Source organism: Osmerus mordax, chromosome 13, assembly GCF_038355195.1.
Source record: "Osmerus mordax isolate fOsmMor3 chromosome 13, fOsmMor3.pri, whole genome shotgun sequence".
Lineage (NCBI taxonomy): Eukaryota > Metazoa > Chordata > Actinopteri > Osmeriformes > Osmeridae > Osmerus > Osmerus mordax.
The window spans coordinates 14823881-14838138 of NC_090062.1; the positions used below are offsets into that span (position 1 = coordinate 14823881).

The 14258-nt window shown below is 42.8% G+C and overlaps 2 protein-coding genes across 4 annotated transcripts in view; both read right to left on the reverse strand.

Annotated features, from left to right (window-relative positions):
* Nucleotides 1–4477, reverse strand: part of trpm7 (transient receptor potential cation channel, subfamily M, member 7) — a 28038-nt gene extending 23561 nt beyond the window's left edge. The window contains 1 exon segment of the mRNA XM_067248512.1: nt 4424–4477. Within this exon segment, the coding sequence (XP_067104613.1) occupies nt 4424–4426 (3 nt within the window). The 5' untranslated portion in view covers nt 4427–4477.
* A 410-nt stretch (nt 4478–4887) lies between these two features.
* zgc:123258 (uncharacterized protein LOC641502 homolog) lies at nt 4888–12504 on the reverse strand. 3 transcript variants are annotated; one of them, XM_067248918.1, is made up of 17 exons: nt 12321–12504; nt 11710–11820; nt 11360–11542; nt 11072–11161; nt 10811–10944; nt 10185–10339; nt 9991–10087; nt 9566–9667; nt 8776–8857; nt 8611–8685; nt 8433–8489; nt 8206–8253; nt 7546–7645; nt 7374–7454; nt 6847–7007; nt 6224–6257; nt 4888–5417 (listed from the first exon to the last, which is right to left on the reverse strand). In XM_067248918.1, the coding sequence occupies exons 1-17, from the start codon at nt 12372–12374 to the stop codon at nt 5377–5379; spliced, it is 1605 nt and encodes a 534-aa protein (XP_067105019.1). In that variant the 5' UTR covers nt 12375–12504; the 3' UTR covers nt 4888–5376. The 3 variants fall into 3 exon arrangements, with proteins under 3 accessions (XP_067105019.1, XP_067105021.1, XP_067105020.1); XM_067248920.1 differs by lacking the exon at nt 8206–8253; XM_067248919.1 differs by lacking the exon at nt 6224–6257.
* Nucleotides 12505–14258: the final 1754 nt, after the last annotated feature.

Sequence of the window (14258 nt, forward strand, 5' to 3'; positions counted from 1 at the left end):
CACACACAAACTGGTAGGAAAATGAAAAACACGGGAGAAGAAAGCACAGGTGTCAAAAGGCAGGATCGGTACCTGGACGTCCTCTTCATCGTCTTTGTGTTTAAGGGCTTTGTACAGGAACATTCCAGAGCTCCTTGGTGCATCTCTTGTTACCAACCACACAAACACCAGCAGCCACCTTCTAGATCTCTGGATCAGCAGCGAGATCCCCCCCCCCTTCTGAGTCTCACTCCGGTCACATCCGATTTCCACACACTCGCTGAAATCTCAAAGTTAATGACGGTGGTGTTTGGAAGCAGGTCTCTGTTAAAGGCTGAGTGATCAGTGTGGGGCTGTGTCCTTCTAACTCTGGGCACTGTTAATCTGTAAGAAGCCACAGAGAGGCCTGATGAATGTGTCTGTGAGACACCTAGATATTACAGTGGGTGGGGTGCAAAAAGAGAGAGAAAGAGAGAGAGAGAAAGAGAGAGATTGAGTGAGAGAGTATGAGCCATATGGAGAGAGGCAGATAAAAGGCAGGAGAGTGGTAGAGAGGCCTCAGCAATTTATGTCCACACCACCTGATGTGATTAAAACACTCATAGTCTTCCAAGCCAAACCCTCAGTTCAGTTTAGCTTAACAAGATCTCTCAGAGTGCTCCAGGGACTGTTGAGAGTTAACGCCAACCACAGAGACATAAGTATGTCATATGAGCCGCTAGGCCTATATGTTGCCTAACCCATTTCGTTTCTATAAGCTGTCTGCATGGCTGATCATTACATTGTTGCCTTGCATTGGAATGTTAGTGGCCTAATTTTCTGCATTTGATGTAATATACCTTTTAATAACAGGAGACTGTATGAGTCTGAATGGATGCATTCGATCATCCGATCATGGTTCTATTGATATCAAGAGAGGGTTGTTAGAGCACGCTTGGGCTCTGCTAACCTGTGACCATGGTACCTGAGAATGTCAGGCAACAAAAGAATGCAGTGCTTTAACTAAAGCCCCTGTAAGAAAAACACGCACACAAACACATGCACACACACACACAAGCACGCACACACTTTCTTTCTCTCTCTCTCTTTCTCACCCACTCTCTCCCTGTTTCTGGCCTATCTCAGTTCCTGTGTAGGAAAGGAACCAAGCCACCATTTCCATCAGACAAATTAACTACTTTCCTTCCAACAGAATGCTGCTGGAAGTGTACTGTATACAAGCCACTAAATGTCTAAGCCATCTCCAGCACTGACTGAATAGGCATCTTCCCCAACAGCATTTAAAACTTCTCCCACAATCTTTGTACTCTGGTGTCAACAACACATTAAAACAGTACCCGTAAAATGTGCAGTACCAGTACATTAACCTCAAGTTATCCTGGAAGATTGATGTTACTTCTTAGAATTCAGACCCAAACCAGATTTACAGCATCTGTAAAACAGAAACTGTCTGAGGGTGAACCCTATGGCCAGTTAGGGAAGATTACAGAGATCTGGCCAGACAGTCAAATCGATTTCCTAGAATTTCTGAGTGTAAAAGCCTGCACATGCCTACAGTACAGTCGCAAGAAGTTATGGCCCTGAACTTTGATACTGTGTGCCTTTAATTCTCAATATGAGAAAGTTACAGGGTTGACCTGTTAATGTCATTGTGTTGATTTAGCATACTGTAAATGTGGTCCATCACTCACTTTATGACTCACTAAAATGTCCATAAGTGTATATGGGTCTTTGAAATTATCATGACCTCTGCCTATCCCTGATCCCAGGCATGGCTTCAACGCACCACGGTAGAGGCATTTAGCTTAGCACCATCGCAGGGTACCATTTGCTATAGTAACGTTCACAGGCGCTATCTGAGGATGGATGCCTGAAGCTGGCTGGAGTGTGGGGGCTCATGTGAAATGTCACAGGATCACAGTGTGATGATGTAGAAGAAAAACTGGATGCACAACTCCCAGTTCTACCCTCAGGATACAGACCAGATCTGCACGCTTCCGCTGGCACGCTAGCCCAAGTAAGTTCGACCAGGCTAGCATCTGTCGTATTCTGCTTTTTCTTTTCACATCTGGTAGTCCTAGTTACACGAGCCTACGCAAACACCAGGCGGGGAAGGGCAGGAATCGCAGGGGGTCTCTCCCCCCCCCCCCCCCCAGGTAATGACTGACCTCTACGGCTGCAACTGAAACGAAAGGATGAGGATCTGAGAAACCGGAAACCGTTTGACGGACGTTTCTGTGACATTCATGCAAACCCCGGCTGCTAATCGTCTCAGCATACCAAATAACTGCCGAAATGTCTCTCACATGAGTAACGCAGTGGCCGTCCTGTTCCCTGAGCCCACAGATCTTCTCCAGAGCAGGAGCCGGCACTCCAGAGCAGGAGCCGGCACTCCAGAGCAGGAGCCGGCACTCCAGAGCAGGAGCCGGCACTCCAGAGCAGGAGCCGGCACTCCAGAGCAGGAGCCGGCACTCCAGGGGGGCCACCACATGAGAACTACGTGGGTGCATGCCAAAACAATAAACTGAAACTCTTCTCATTCTCTTCTCGTTTTCCTAGCCCGGCCATTGGAAAACCCTTATCTCACATCTTCCACTGAGCCTGTGTGTGCTGAAAGTTGATGTGATTCGCAGATAACGGGGTGCAGGGAGGCATGGCACAGACTGCGGAGCACACACTAGACCACAGAGCGGTGCTGGCATATTATTTCCGGACACCGTGACATTTTACTTTGGAACACAAAGCAGAGGTCAACCGACAATCACTAAATAGACAAGCGCTTCACCATCCATGACACAAACCACACGACACTGCAGATAGACTACCTCAATCTCAATGTAAGGGGATACGGTGTTACTGATAGCAATGGTATTAGGCCAGTTATATAACCAGTATGAGCATTGTTCCAAACCCTCTTCATCTCTCTTCCCTGTCCAGTCCAGGAGCTGCTAGAAGCAACAGCAGCAATGTCCCTTCGCAGCAGGGGTAAGCTTGGGCATGTGACTGGCTCAGACTAGTACTGTGGGAAATAAGACCATTTTGCAATGAAGCCTGAGAGATGGGGCCAGGGCCCCTGACCAAGTGAGAACACAAATAGACTCACCACCCGGCCTTATTTACTGAAGCATACAGACATAGCTGCCGTAACATGGGCTTAGCTTCTCTGGCTTCGTCGAGAGGAATAACCATGTGAGTTGACTGGTTGAGACTCTTTTTCTAAATCTATGAGAAAAAAATATCTTCAAGTCCGGCAATATATGGAGTTTTAATACAGCACTGTGTGGTATTATCTGCAATGCAGGACATTCCCATCCAGATACTTTCACTTTAAATGGCAGGTCACGGAGACAAGTGAGGAGTACTGGCTGGAAATCACAATCGAATAATTTGAGAGGCCACATCATTTTAAGAACCTACTCACAAGATACTTCAGATTTTAGTACAGTTCTTTTTGTTTCAATGGCTCTATTAGTGTACAATTATATGGTTAGAAGTATGTCTAATCGTGCGGCCAGGCTACAAAGAGAGATGGTTATTAAGTTTAGACTAACGTTAGACTACCTGTCGGGTAAGTTATCAATGAAAGCTTTACCACACTGACTCACAATCAACCATAACCAGAGAAACGTTGTCAGCCCAACTATGAAAACAAAAAAGGCTTCTCGTAGAGGTTACCTCGCTAGCTAATAAATTCAGAATACTGTTGTCGATGGCTACTGTGATGCAGACCTTTACAAAAGTTAGCTGATGTGGGCTATAGCCTTTTCGAGCAAACGAACGACTTGTATGTGTCAAAGCGTCACTGGCTATACTGGCTAGCATGCTAGCCTAAATTAAATATGATAGCTCGACTATTTAACATAACACCTACCCTTGCTAAAGTTGTTGACTAGTCTTATTAGCACCAAATAACCATGTACGAGTTGCCACTGTTGTGGATACGCCTTGACACCTGCCTTTTCGGTGTCAATGTTGCATTGTTGTCCAGTCAAGATAGCTTGCAATTACCACTGATCACACAGGCTGACAAATACCCGATCTTGGCTCGCGTTAGCTAGGCTAGCTGCGTGCCCATCTAGCTAGCCTAGCTAGCGTTAGCTAGCTAACGTTAGCTAGCTAACGCTAGTGAATCGGCTGGAAGATTCTGCGAATATTAGATTGCTGGGTAGCCAGCCTAGATTATATACACTTCTGATGCCGTTGTCAAGCTACTGCACATTGTTGTTTATGATGTTGACAGTAGTCAGTCAAGTGGCAATCAGGCTTCTCACATAAATCACGGTCATCTGCCTTTTGACAGGCAGCAGCATGCAACGACTTGCCTAGACTCGCCAGACTACTACCTTCGTCTCTGCACTGTCACGAGTCAAAAATCCTTTCACCTATATACACAGTTTTGTGTATAAATAAATTAAGAAACGTTATTTCGCTAAGTCCCTCTCACCATTCTCTTCACCGTTGAGATTCAGGAAGAGCTTCGCCGTGGCTTTTATCCATCTATCGGCGGTGTTCTCGGTGTGCCTTGAAAGGAAAGCCCAGTTGACGTTGGAGAAATTTGCCTCGGCTGCAGCTCCAGCGGAAGGTTGCTTTTTCATAATTGTGCGACTCTGAACTGACTGGGCATGACGAGCCAGCTGAGTCAGCCAGCACACAACCACATGATAGGGCGGAGCGAAAAAGCTTACAGCTAAAAGGCGTCAAAGATTGATACTTTTGCATCAATATAATAGCCCATACGTTTCAAACAATGGCACTTGCCAACTTTAAAATTAGATTTCTATGGTAGCCTACCTCTTACATGAAATGTATTCCTATTAATATGTATTTTGCTTTTACTGTTAGAGGGAGCTAAGACATGTTATGGTAATATCAGCTTTCAAATAGACAAATACGCACGCTCAGCTTTAATGTAAGTTTTAATGTAAGGCAAAAAAAGGCAATCAAGTACATAATTGTGTTCAAAATCATATAAGTACAAAAAATACCCCATAACAAGTTATCAAAAGCATATCTTTCATTCGTATTTTTCTGATTTCAACGCCCTAAACCCAAATAACTCAAGATTAGTACTAAAGTGCTGTCTATCTATAGGTTGTGCCCATCACCAAGGTAATATAAAAGCATTATTGTGTCCTCAAAGTTTCAACCATACAGAAAGTAACCATTTTAACATTTTATTTTCCAAGTACAAGCAAGCCTTCCAAACTAAGTATCTGGATTAGGATCAACTGACAACCAAGCATGCCCACTTATCATCTCCCCCATTATATTCACACACTGATGTATAAATGTTTTCTGATCCATTAATTAATATTTCCCTTACATTGATGTCAGCCGATGCTCAATTTCAATGACAAAAATAACTCCAGTGGTTGGTTTATTGTTTATCAGCTGCAGTCAACATTTCCGTTCTCCTGTAGAACTGTCAGTTGCTCCCTCTAGAAGACAATAAAAAGACAAAATGATACATCAGTACGAAAATCGTAGATGGATTTAAAGCACATGAATTACACAAATTTACAAACGTGTCATATTTGCTGCAACAGCCTGACTAAACTATAGCAAAGACACAGTATAATGAAGAGCCCAATGCGATCTCCCACACACACCGCCAACAAGCAAATGCATGCATGAGCTAAACTAACATCTTGCACAGCAACTCCTCTGTCTGATGAGGAAAAAGAAAATCCCATAAAAGGGGTTATCATCGGGTTTACTCTGTGTTAAGAGAGATGGATGACTGGTGAAAAAAACTGCGCAACACACAATACTCTAAGCAGACAACGACGAACGCCCAAGCTGACAAACACTGACTGCGGAAAGAAACATAAGAGGTTCATGGAGAACACTGAGTAACACTTCTAAACAAGGTCAGGACCTGAACATGTCAAGTTCTGAGCTTAGCTGTGCAAAGAAATTGGAATCGGAGAGAAAGGGATCTGCGATTCGTCTCGCAACAAACATTTAAAGACCTCTTATGACATCTAGTGGTCAATGGAGATGTTATTAATAGGGTTTTTCAGAAGGAGCCTGCTGATTTTTTTAAAATGCAATTTGGTTAGAGTTGGAATGTACTTGATGAAAGTTGGAAATGTATTGAAGGTCACAAATGCTACACTGTTAATAAAAGAAAATGATAAAGCGTGTCAAAGGAAAACGTGGTTCTGCAGAGGAGAGATGACATGAGGGGTGCAGGGACGTGGGGAGGTGGCTAGCCATGTCAGGCTCAGAGGTAAGAGCACACCTGTCAGTAAAGGCTCCCTGGAAGAGTCCAACACCTGATGGAGATAAAGTCAAGTCACCATTTCATCACATACCATGTTGTCTTCATATGCCCCCTCCCCCCCCCAAAAAAAAACAAAAACAACACAACAAGGCTTTAACTAAGGCTTACGCCTTGTCACTTTTGTAGAACGTTCTTTCGAAGCGACTGAATGCAGACTTCCAGGACATATTGTTTATTGTGCGTGGCTGCTGCTAAGGGCCATGCAAAGAGTGAGTACTATCACACAGATGTTCACAGGTGTTACAGACACAACACAGACAGACTGGGAGACATAGCTTCTTCCAAGGGAGCTTCCTTTCATGTAATCTTTCCTTGGAATTCCGAATGCATATGCACCCTATCCTTCAGTTGTCAATCAGCGAATAAAGGTCAATAAGGAAATATGGTGATTTCAAGAAAACTACAGAGACTACTCAGAGACAGACACTTTTACACATATATTATTTAAGTCTAAATACATAATTTAAAAAAACTGCAGGAAACCACACCAGAGCTAATAATGAAAACGTTTGCAAATAATTTTCTCCACTGAATGAAAATGTATTTAAGGCCATGTTTGACCCTGTCCCCACCCCCTTTACCTCATAAGTGGTCCCAGACCAGAAATGTCTGAACTCTCCCCTCTGCCATGCCAGTAGGGCAGAGGACGCCAGAGTGAAGGGCACCAGGTACAGCAGAGCGGGCTGGCCCATCTTTGTCGTCAGCATCACTGTAAATGTTACCACCATGCCACACAGGTAGGCTTCACGGGGTGAGGGCGGGAGAGGGGAAAAAAGATGATAGAGGGAGAGGGAAAGAAAAAGACAGAGAGAAACCAAGTCAGGAGATTATAATTCAGACTATAAATGCCAAAAGGGCCATGTTTCGTAGTGTGGCTACTTCAGCAATAATATGTATGGCTTCTATCTCTTACATTTACATTTAGTCATTTAGCAGACGCTTTTATCCAGAGCGACTTACAGTAAGTACAGGGACATTCCCCCTGAGGGAAGTAGGGTGAAGTGCCTTGCCCAAGGACACAACGTCATTTTGCACTGCCAAGAATCAAACTGGCAACCTTCAGATTACTAGCCCGATTCCCTAACCGCTCAGCCACCTGACCTCTTACCGATGCAGCAGGAGACAAAGTAGATCTTCTTAGGGCTATTGGTCCACACATCAAACCTGCTGCAATAGGCCACGAGTAGACCTGCCGGACCAAACGGCACAAAGAACATTTGAGCACTGTGGATACAAAATCCCTTTATCCATGCTGAGGTAAATATGAGGTTTTATCTGACCTGGAACAATTATGTCTCCGTAGCCCAGGATAGAGAACTGCATCCCACACACGTTCTGAGCCCAGGATGAGATCCGTGGCACGCGCATGACCACTGGAAGCTGAGGATGGTTGAGGTAACAGTGAACAAACGGTAAACTTACAAAGAGTCATTGAACAAGGATGTCTTAAAATATAATCTGGACAAAAAAGAGCAAAATTAAGCCATGGACATTGTTATTGCCAAGAGCGACAGTGCACACAAGGCCAATTGATTACAATCCAATTAAGATCTTACCATATAAATAGATGTCAATCAAGGAATTAAAATGAGCAATTACAGTAGCATCTGATTAAATACATGAATGCTAGTCTTGTGGTGTGTGAAATAAGTTTAGCTTCCTTATGCTTGTCATGTGAGCGCCCCTACGGATAATTCCCTTACTCTCTTAAATGGCTTCCTTTCCTTAATCCTACATCTCTACCTCAGAATACTGAGTGTATTAAATATGGAGCCATACAGAAATACTGTATATATATATATATATCATGTACATTAGCAGCCGTTAATATACAGGAAATGACATGGTCTCGTCGGCTCTGTCCCTATCTCTCTCCCCCCCACCTATCCCCAAAGTGAAGCCCAATATGGAGGGTGGATGGGTGGGCAGATGGATCTTACTTTCTCAGAGGAAGTGTTGGGATCAGCAGGGACCGCCACAATGTTACTCTGTGTCAATAACAGACCCACGCCCCCCACCACCACACACACACAGTCAGTAAGAAATCAACAGCAATGCTCCACAGCAGTCAGATCAGCCTTATTGTTAATAGAGCAAGCCCACCTCGCATGCATGCATTAATGCATGCATGCAAACAGACAGACAGACAGACAGACTAAGTGGTTACCTTCTCCCCAGCTGCATCTGGGCCAAGTGCTACTTGCACCATGATGCTCTCTCCATTCTGTACCAGGGAAAAATACACTCATGCTATGAACATCTACTTGAACAGACTTTATTTTAAGCAACAAAGTACAGTACTTCAAAGTGTGAGGAATATGCAGTATGATTGGATTGTGACGTACCGGAGTGAAGAAAGGTGTGATGAAGACAAAGAACACATCATAGACCAGTAGAAGGCCCAACAGAATCACACAGATCTGAGGAAAAATAAAATTCCGGTGGGAGACATGTCTTTAGCAGAATAGTTTTTCTAACCAGGGACAGTCCAGGATCAGTAGTGACAGTACCTTGAAGTTCGACAAAGTAATGGTCTTCATGAAGTTCAAACAGAATACGATGCCTAGGAGATCTTGCAGGATCCAAATCCATCTGAAAGTCCACAAAAATATTCATAATCAGACTTGGAAACAGGTCACATTAAAAAATATTGTAAAAAAATATATATATATATATATTTGTAATGTCTAGTCTGTCCATATTCCTCTAACTTCAACCCAAACCACAAGAGAAGCATAAATCAACATTTTACAAAATCCCTGCAAAATAAAGCAAATATGAAGTTGAACACATATAATCCACAGTATGTTATACCAATGTTGCTTTGACCCAAAGATGCAATGAACCTGTAATACAATATCAAGCAAGTTCTGCACCTGTGGGTGGAGAAGGAAGTACAACAATAGGCAGAACAACAGTCACTAATATCCACTATGCTCTGAAAATGGAAATATTTATATTTCAGCCGTCGGTAAAGTCCTGCTATATAAACTTTCTCTATTTTAACATTAGAAGTCTGGACCAATGAGTTTGACTGTATGAATACACATACCCACTACAATTGTTCACAATGTTTTGGCATTAAATTTCTCCATTTCATAAACCTAGACAAGTAGTCATAGTCAATGAGGCGGTCAGTAATGCAGAACTGGTCTGAACTGACAGCAGTACCTGCCCCTGCTGATGACACCCATGTTTATGAAAGGCTCCAGACAGTTTTGCCCATGGCCACTTCCTGTTGTACCGCCATAAATATTCCCCAGGACAAGACAGAAGTGTGTGTGTTTGTGCAGACAGTACCTGTCCTCATTCCTGTACACGGCCCAGACCACAGCTACAGCGATGCACACGGATGCCAGGACCAGAGACCTCAGAGACAGACTTTGACCCTTGACTGAGAAACTAGAGGAAAACAAAACACACACAAAGGGGAGTTAAAACCTACAAGAGAGGGTCCGAGAGGGGGGTGGCAGACGAGAGAAGAAGAAGAAGAGAACCAGACGACCACAGAGAGGCTAGCTGTAGTCTGTTCCAGTGTATCTACCACAGAGACACACAAGTTAAAGGTCAAAACCTGAAACACAAGAACGGGGTGTGTGTGATTCACAAAGTATTACTCATTAGAAATTCCATCTGTGGCAGAAGTGTTGTTTGCAAGGGAAGCAGACGTATGGAACAGAGGAAATGCTGAGGTTTTGTGGTCGAGACGTCAGAGCAGAACATACCTCAGAGTGCCACATCCTATTTTGTCCATCACGGCATCAAGACAGCTGAACAGGGCGGTGGCAGAGGCCAGGCAGAATATGGCGATGATGAGGTACACTGGAAAACAAGCACGAGACAAACACGTCACAGCGACTCATCTGGATGGGGGTTTGTGGAACGCTTCAAAGAAAGCAGCATTTGGAGCGGTACTCACCAAGCCACTTGTAGAAGTAGTACATGAGGACGAGCATCACACACATCAGAGCCACGAAAATGACCACTTTGAGAGGAGAGTACAGACTCAGGTCTCCACTGTCGGTCTTGTCCTCATCTCCGCCACCGAGGGAAGGACCTCGCCTCACTCGTTCTCTGTCGAGAACACGCGTGAGCACACACATCTTTTTGAGATTCCGATGCGTAAATATGCCTTTCACAGAAGTCATGCACTGATGCAGTGTTTCCCCTACCATTATATTTTTTTTATAGCGCCAGATCACAAGATAAGTCATTTAAGGTTACCTTTCCTATAAAACAGGTCTATAGCTTGCTCTTTTATTAAACAAACTAAATGTCCTTATTTCATTTACCCCCCCCCCCGCGCCGCCGCTGTAAACCTAGGGGAAACACTGACTGAAGACAACTGTATAAAGAACAACTGTTCAATTCTATTTACAAGGATGGGATGTGCGGGTGGGGTATGTTTATATTGTATGCTGTATTCTTTTTCGTATCTAACTGGTTACTCCTTAAATACAAATTTGGCGTATACACACACAAGACTGTGTCAAACAGGAAGAATGGTCATGTCATTTGGTCATGTGACTGGATGATGTGTTTCACCTCTCAGAAGCTCCACTCCAATAACCTCCCATGGTGACTGTGAAAACACCAATTGCCAGCATCACTATGATACTGACATCAAATATGGCAGCCTGTGGGGCATACATCTTCACCTGCATCCTATCACCAAACACCTAAGGACACACAGGCATAATACACTCATACCCCAGCGGACTGTGAAAAAACAACTGCAGCAATCAATAAACATTGAAACATGCTGCATCCATCTACATTAGGAACAGGTGGGATGGGGAAGCTGACCTTGTGTGCATCCAGGAAGTCCCTGTATCTCATGAGCGCCACGGGAATATGGACCTTCTCATACTCGGAATCATTGGAAGATGGGGGATACTGAAGTACAAATCAAGACAGTGGTCATTGTGTTGGACCAAACTATTTGATGAGCCTATTCTAAACTAGGCAACACTGGGTACAAAAGTACAATATTCAAACTGTTGAAACACAGCACATAGTAATAGTAAATAGAACAGTAGTTCTGTTCCAAAGACATGCTTATTATTGTATTCTTGGTACCCATATATTTCCTACCATATTTTCTGTGCTGGCAATGAGCAGACCAGCAGCTCCTAAGTCCTGGGCAATCAGAGCTTTCTGGGTGAAGACACACTCCCCTCTCATCACCACCAGAACCTTGCCCTTCATCTCTGCTGGACTGAGCCCTGAGCCACTGCACAGCAGGTTAGATGTCAGATTCACCAGTGGGTACTGCATCTGATGATGAATAAGATAGTAACAGGATGCTCACCTCAGCACCAGACAATCATATATTTTATATAATCTTAAATCTATATAGAAGTGAAAGTTCATCCACCTCAACAAAGAGCTCGATCTTGACCCCAAACTGTGAAAGTTAAACGCTATATAGCAGGTGGACTTACAGCAGTGCTGAGTTCCACTGACAAATTACCCCAGGTGGAATTGTAAACAAGGCAGTAATCTTTATCTGTAGATCCATCTGAAACGTGCAAAATCGCCTCCTGGCTGTGTATCTGGGGGGGAAACGCTATATGATAAATAAAAGCTAAGTGTGCATATAACATGAAGTCACTAGTTAATCAAAAGGTTTTTTTTTCTTCAGATTTTTTTAAACTGTTCCATGTTATTTAGACACACTACTACAGACAATACATATGCTGTTGTTATCGTTGACGAACATTGACCTAACAACAGCTGACGACTACACTAGGTAACATTTTACTTCCCCCAGCTGACAAGCAAGTCTCGCTTGCTAATGATCTTTACCAGACTAGCTAGCTAGAAAACAATAGTTAACATTTATGAAACAACCTAAGAATAAACACCTGGAATAGCTGTATGGTCACACAATTCCTCTTAACGATGGGTGAATTAACTAGGTAACAACTAGCTACTGGTGAGTTAGGATAGCTCGGCTAACTAGCTAGTAGCCTAACCTAAATACATCTTTCTTGCCTGTCATTACAAGCAACGCTGGCTAACTGGTCGGCTACAGTACAGTATGTTTACTTACCTCCAGAGCCAAGAAAATGATGGAAAAAATAGTGACCACAACAGTGTTGGCCATACTGGCAAAGTCCGGTATTTACACAATTATGAATATATCGTCAACCTCATTTTTGGCACGCCACAAATGTAAAAATTCTGTGTTACGCTCGCCGACTCATTGTATCAAAGGGAAAGTATTTTCACCAAGCTACTCGATGTACTTCCTGTTACATGTCTTATGACTCACTTTGGCCACACGTTGAACACATTGAAGTCAGTTAACACTGTAAAAGAACAGTACTTCATTTCATTTTAAATAACTAAACTAACTAATACAACTAATTAAAACTCTAATAATTAAGATTCTGGCCACTTTAAACATGAATAGCTGTAGAAGAGTTTAAAATTAACTCCACAATCTCACGATAGATTTAAAAGTTGAAACAATGAGAGATTTGAGGTGTTGAACAACCAAATAAAACCTGAATTATCCACTACAGCAACACAGATCATAAACAGATAAACATCTATAAATATTAAAGAACAACTTAAAAACGTTGTTCATGAAGTATTTTATTTAGATTCTAACAAGGAAAAAACGGTATAAAAATACATATTGAAATCAATGCAAAGGTATGCTTTAGGAGTGTAAAAGAATCAATGGTCCAGTGTGCCCTACATGTTTCAAGTTCATTTAGAAAACAGCATTCTTTACTTAAAAATAGTCTCCTGAATCAGAGGTGATTTTAGAATGAAACTTAGAACATTGACTTGTTGCCTAAATACTTTAAATCATTTTAAGAGCCTTTGAGATTTGGGTAAGAACCAGATATTTCTATACTATGACTCATATCTTGAGATCTCCAGTGTGGCCCAGCCACACTGTCATATTTCCACAAATCACATAATAAATACAGGCATCCACGAGGTCTAAAAAAACAGCAAACATGCCTGAACATTTTTCATCATACGCACAAGCATTCAATGACTAAGAAATTGATCTACTAACCCATCCCAATCTACTCTTGCAGTGCAACAGCATGGCAGACAATGAATAGCAGTGCTTTTATAACAATTAAATTATATACAATTTCCTGGAAGAGCAGTGGTATGATACTTAGGTCCTGTGTCCGTTTCAGGTGAAACTGCATTATAAAACGCCCCTTCAAATTGACATCAGTAGTTGGATTTCCAAATTGTTCTGTGTGGAAAAAGAACATATTGTGTTCAGTCTCATCATTACCTTCACAGTGCAATAGCTCGCTGCCGGTTGGTTGGTTTACAAAAATTCCAAGGGTGTAGGTGGTCATAGCTATTACAAATTTGCACTTGTTTATATAGGTAATACTTAAAAGGAAAATCTTACCTTGTTATAATTGAGAGCCTTCAGAACCCCCATGTCCATAGCCACCCTTAGATTTCATCTGGGCCTGAACAGTATCCACCTTCAAACAATGGCAGACACATCCAATCAAAGTGAGAAAATCTTAACAGGGGATTTTTTTTTTAACCTGTATGCATTTGTTATCAATCAAGTCAGTCAGCCTGCATATTCTTAAGAATATTATTAAAAAGCACATACCGATGACACTCCCAACCCCATCTCCCCTGAGCCTACATGTGTGGTGTGGACAAAGTTTGTTGGCTCCCCAATCATGGAGCGATCTATTCGTCGCCGTCTCTTCTGAAAGACAAAAAATAAATAAATACAAATCACCGGGCTTTAGTGACTGCATACTGTCTGTAAATACAGATACATGGACGCCATTTTTGTTTGTCTGAAAAGGGGCTCTTACTGGCTGTGGCTGCTCTGCGATGCAGCAGCTGAAACAGACCCAGAACTCAGTCATGCTGAGGCTAACGCAGAGGCCCACAGCAGCTTCCTCCCTCAGCTCAGTCCTCTCTCTGTCTTCCTGTTCACCCCGTCAGGGATGCCACAAACATACGTCGGAAGAAGATTACA

What these genes read in the sequence shown, in the direction of transcription:
- zgc:123258 (XM_067248918.1), bottom strand. Translation starts at nt 12,374, where the DNA reads ATGGCCAACACTGTTGTGGTCACTATTTTTTCCATCATTTTCTTGGCT. An exon ending in TTACTTTGTCGAACTTCAAG is followed by an intron (nt 8,686 to 8,775) that starts GTACTGTCACTA and finishes ATTTTTCCTCAG; the next exon opens with ATCTGTGTGATTCTGTTGGG. An exon ending in CGGAGACATAATTGTTCCAG is followed by an intron (nt 7,455 to 7,545) that starts GTCAGATAAAAC and finishes TTGGTCCGGCAG; the next exon opens with GTCTACTCGTGGCCTATTGC.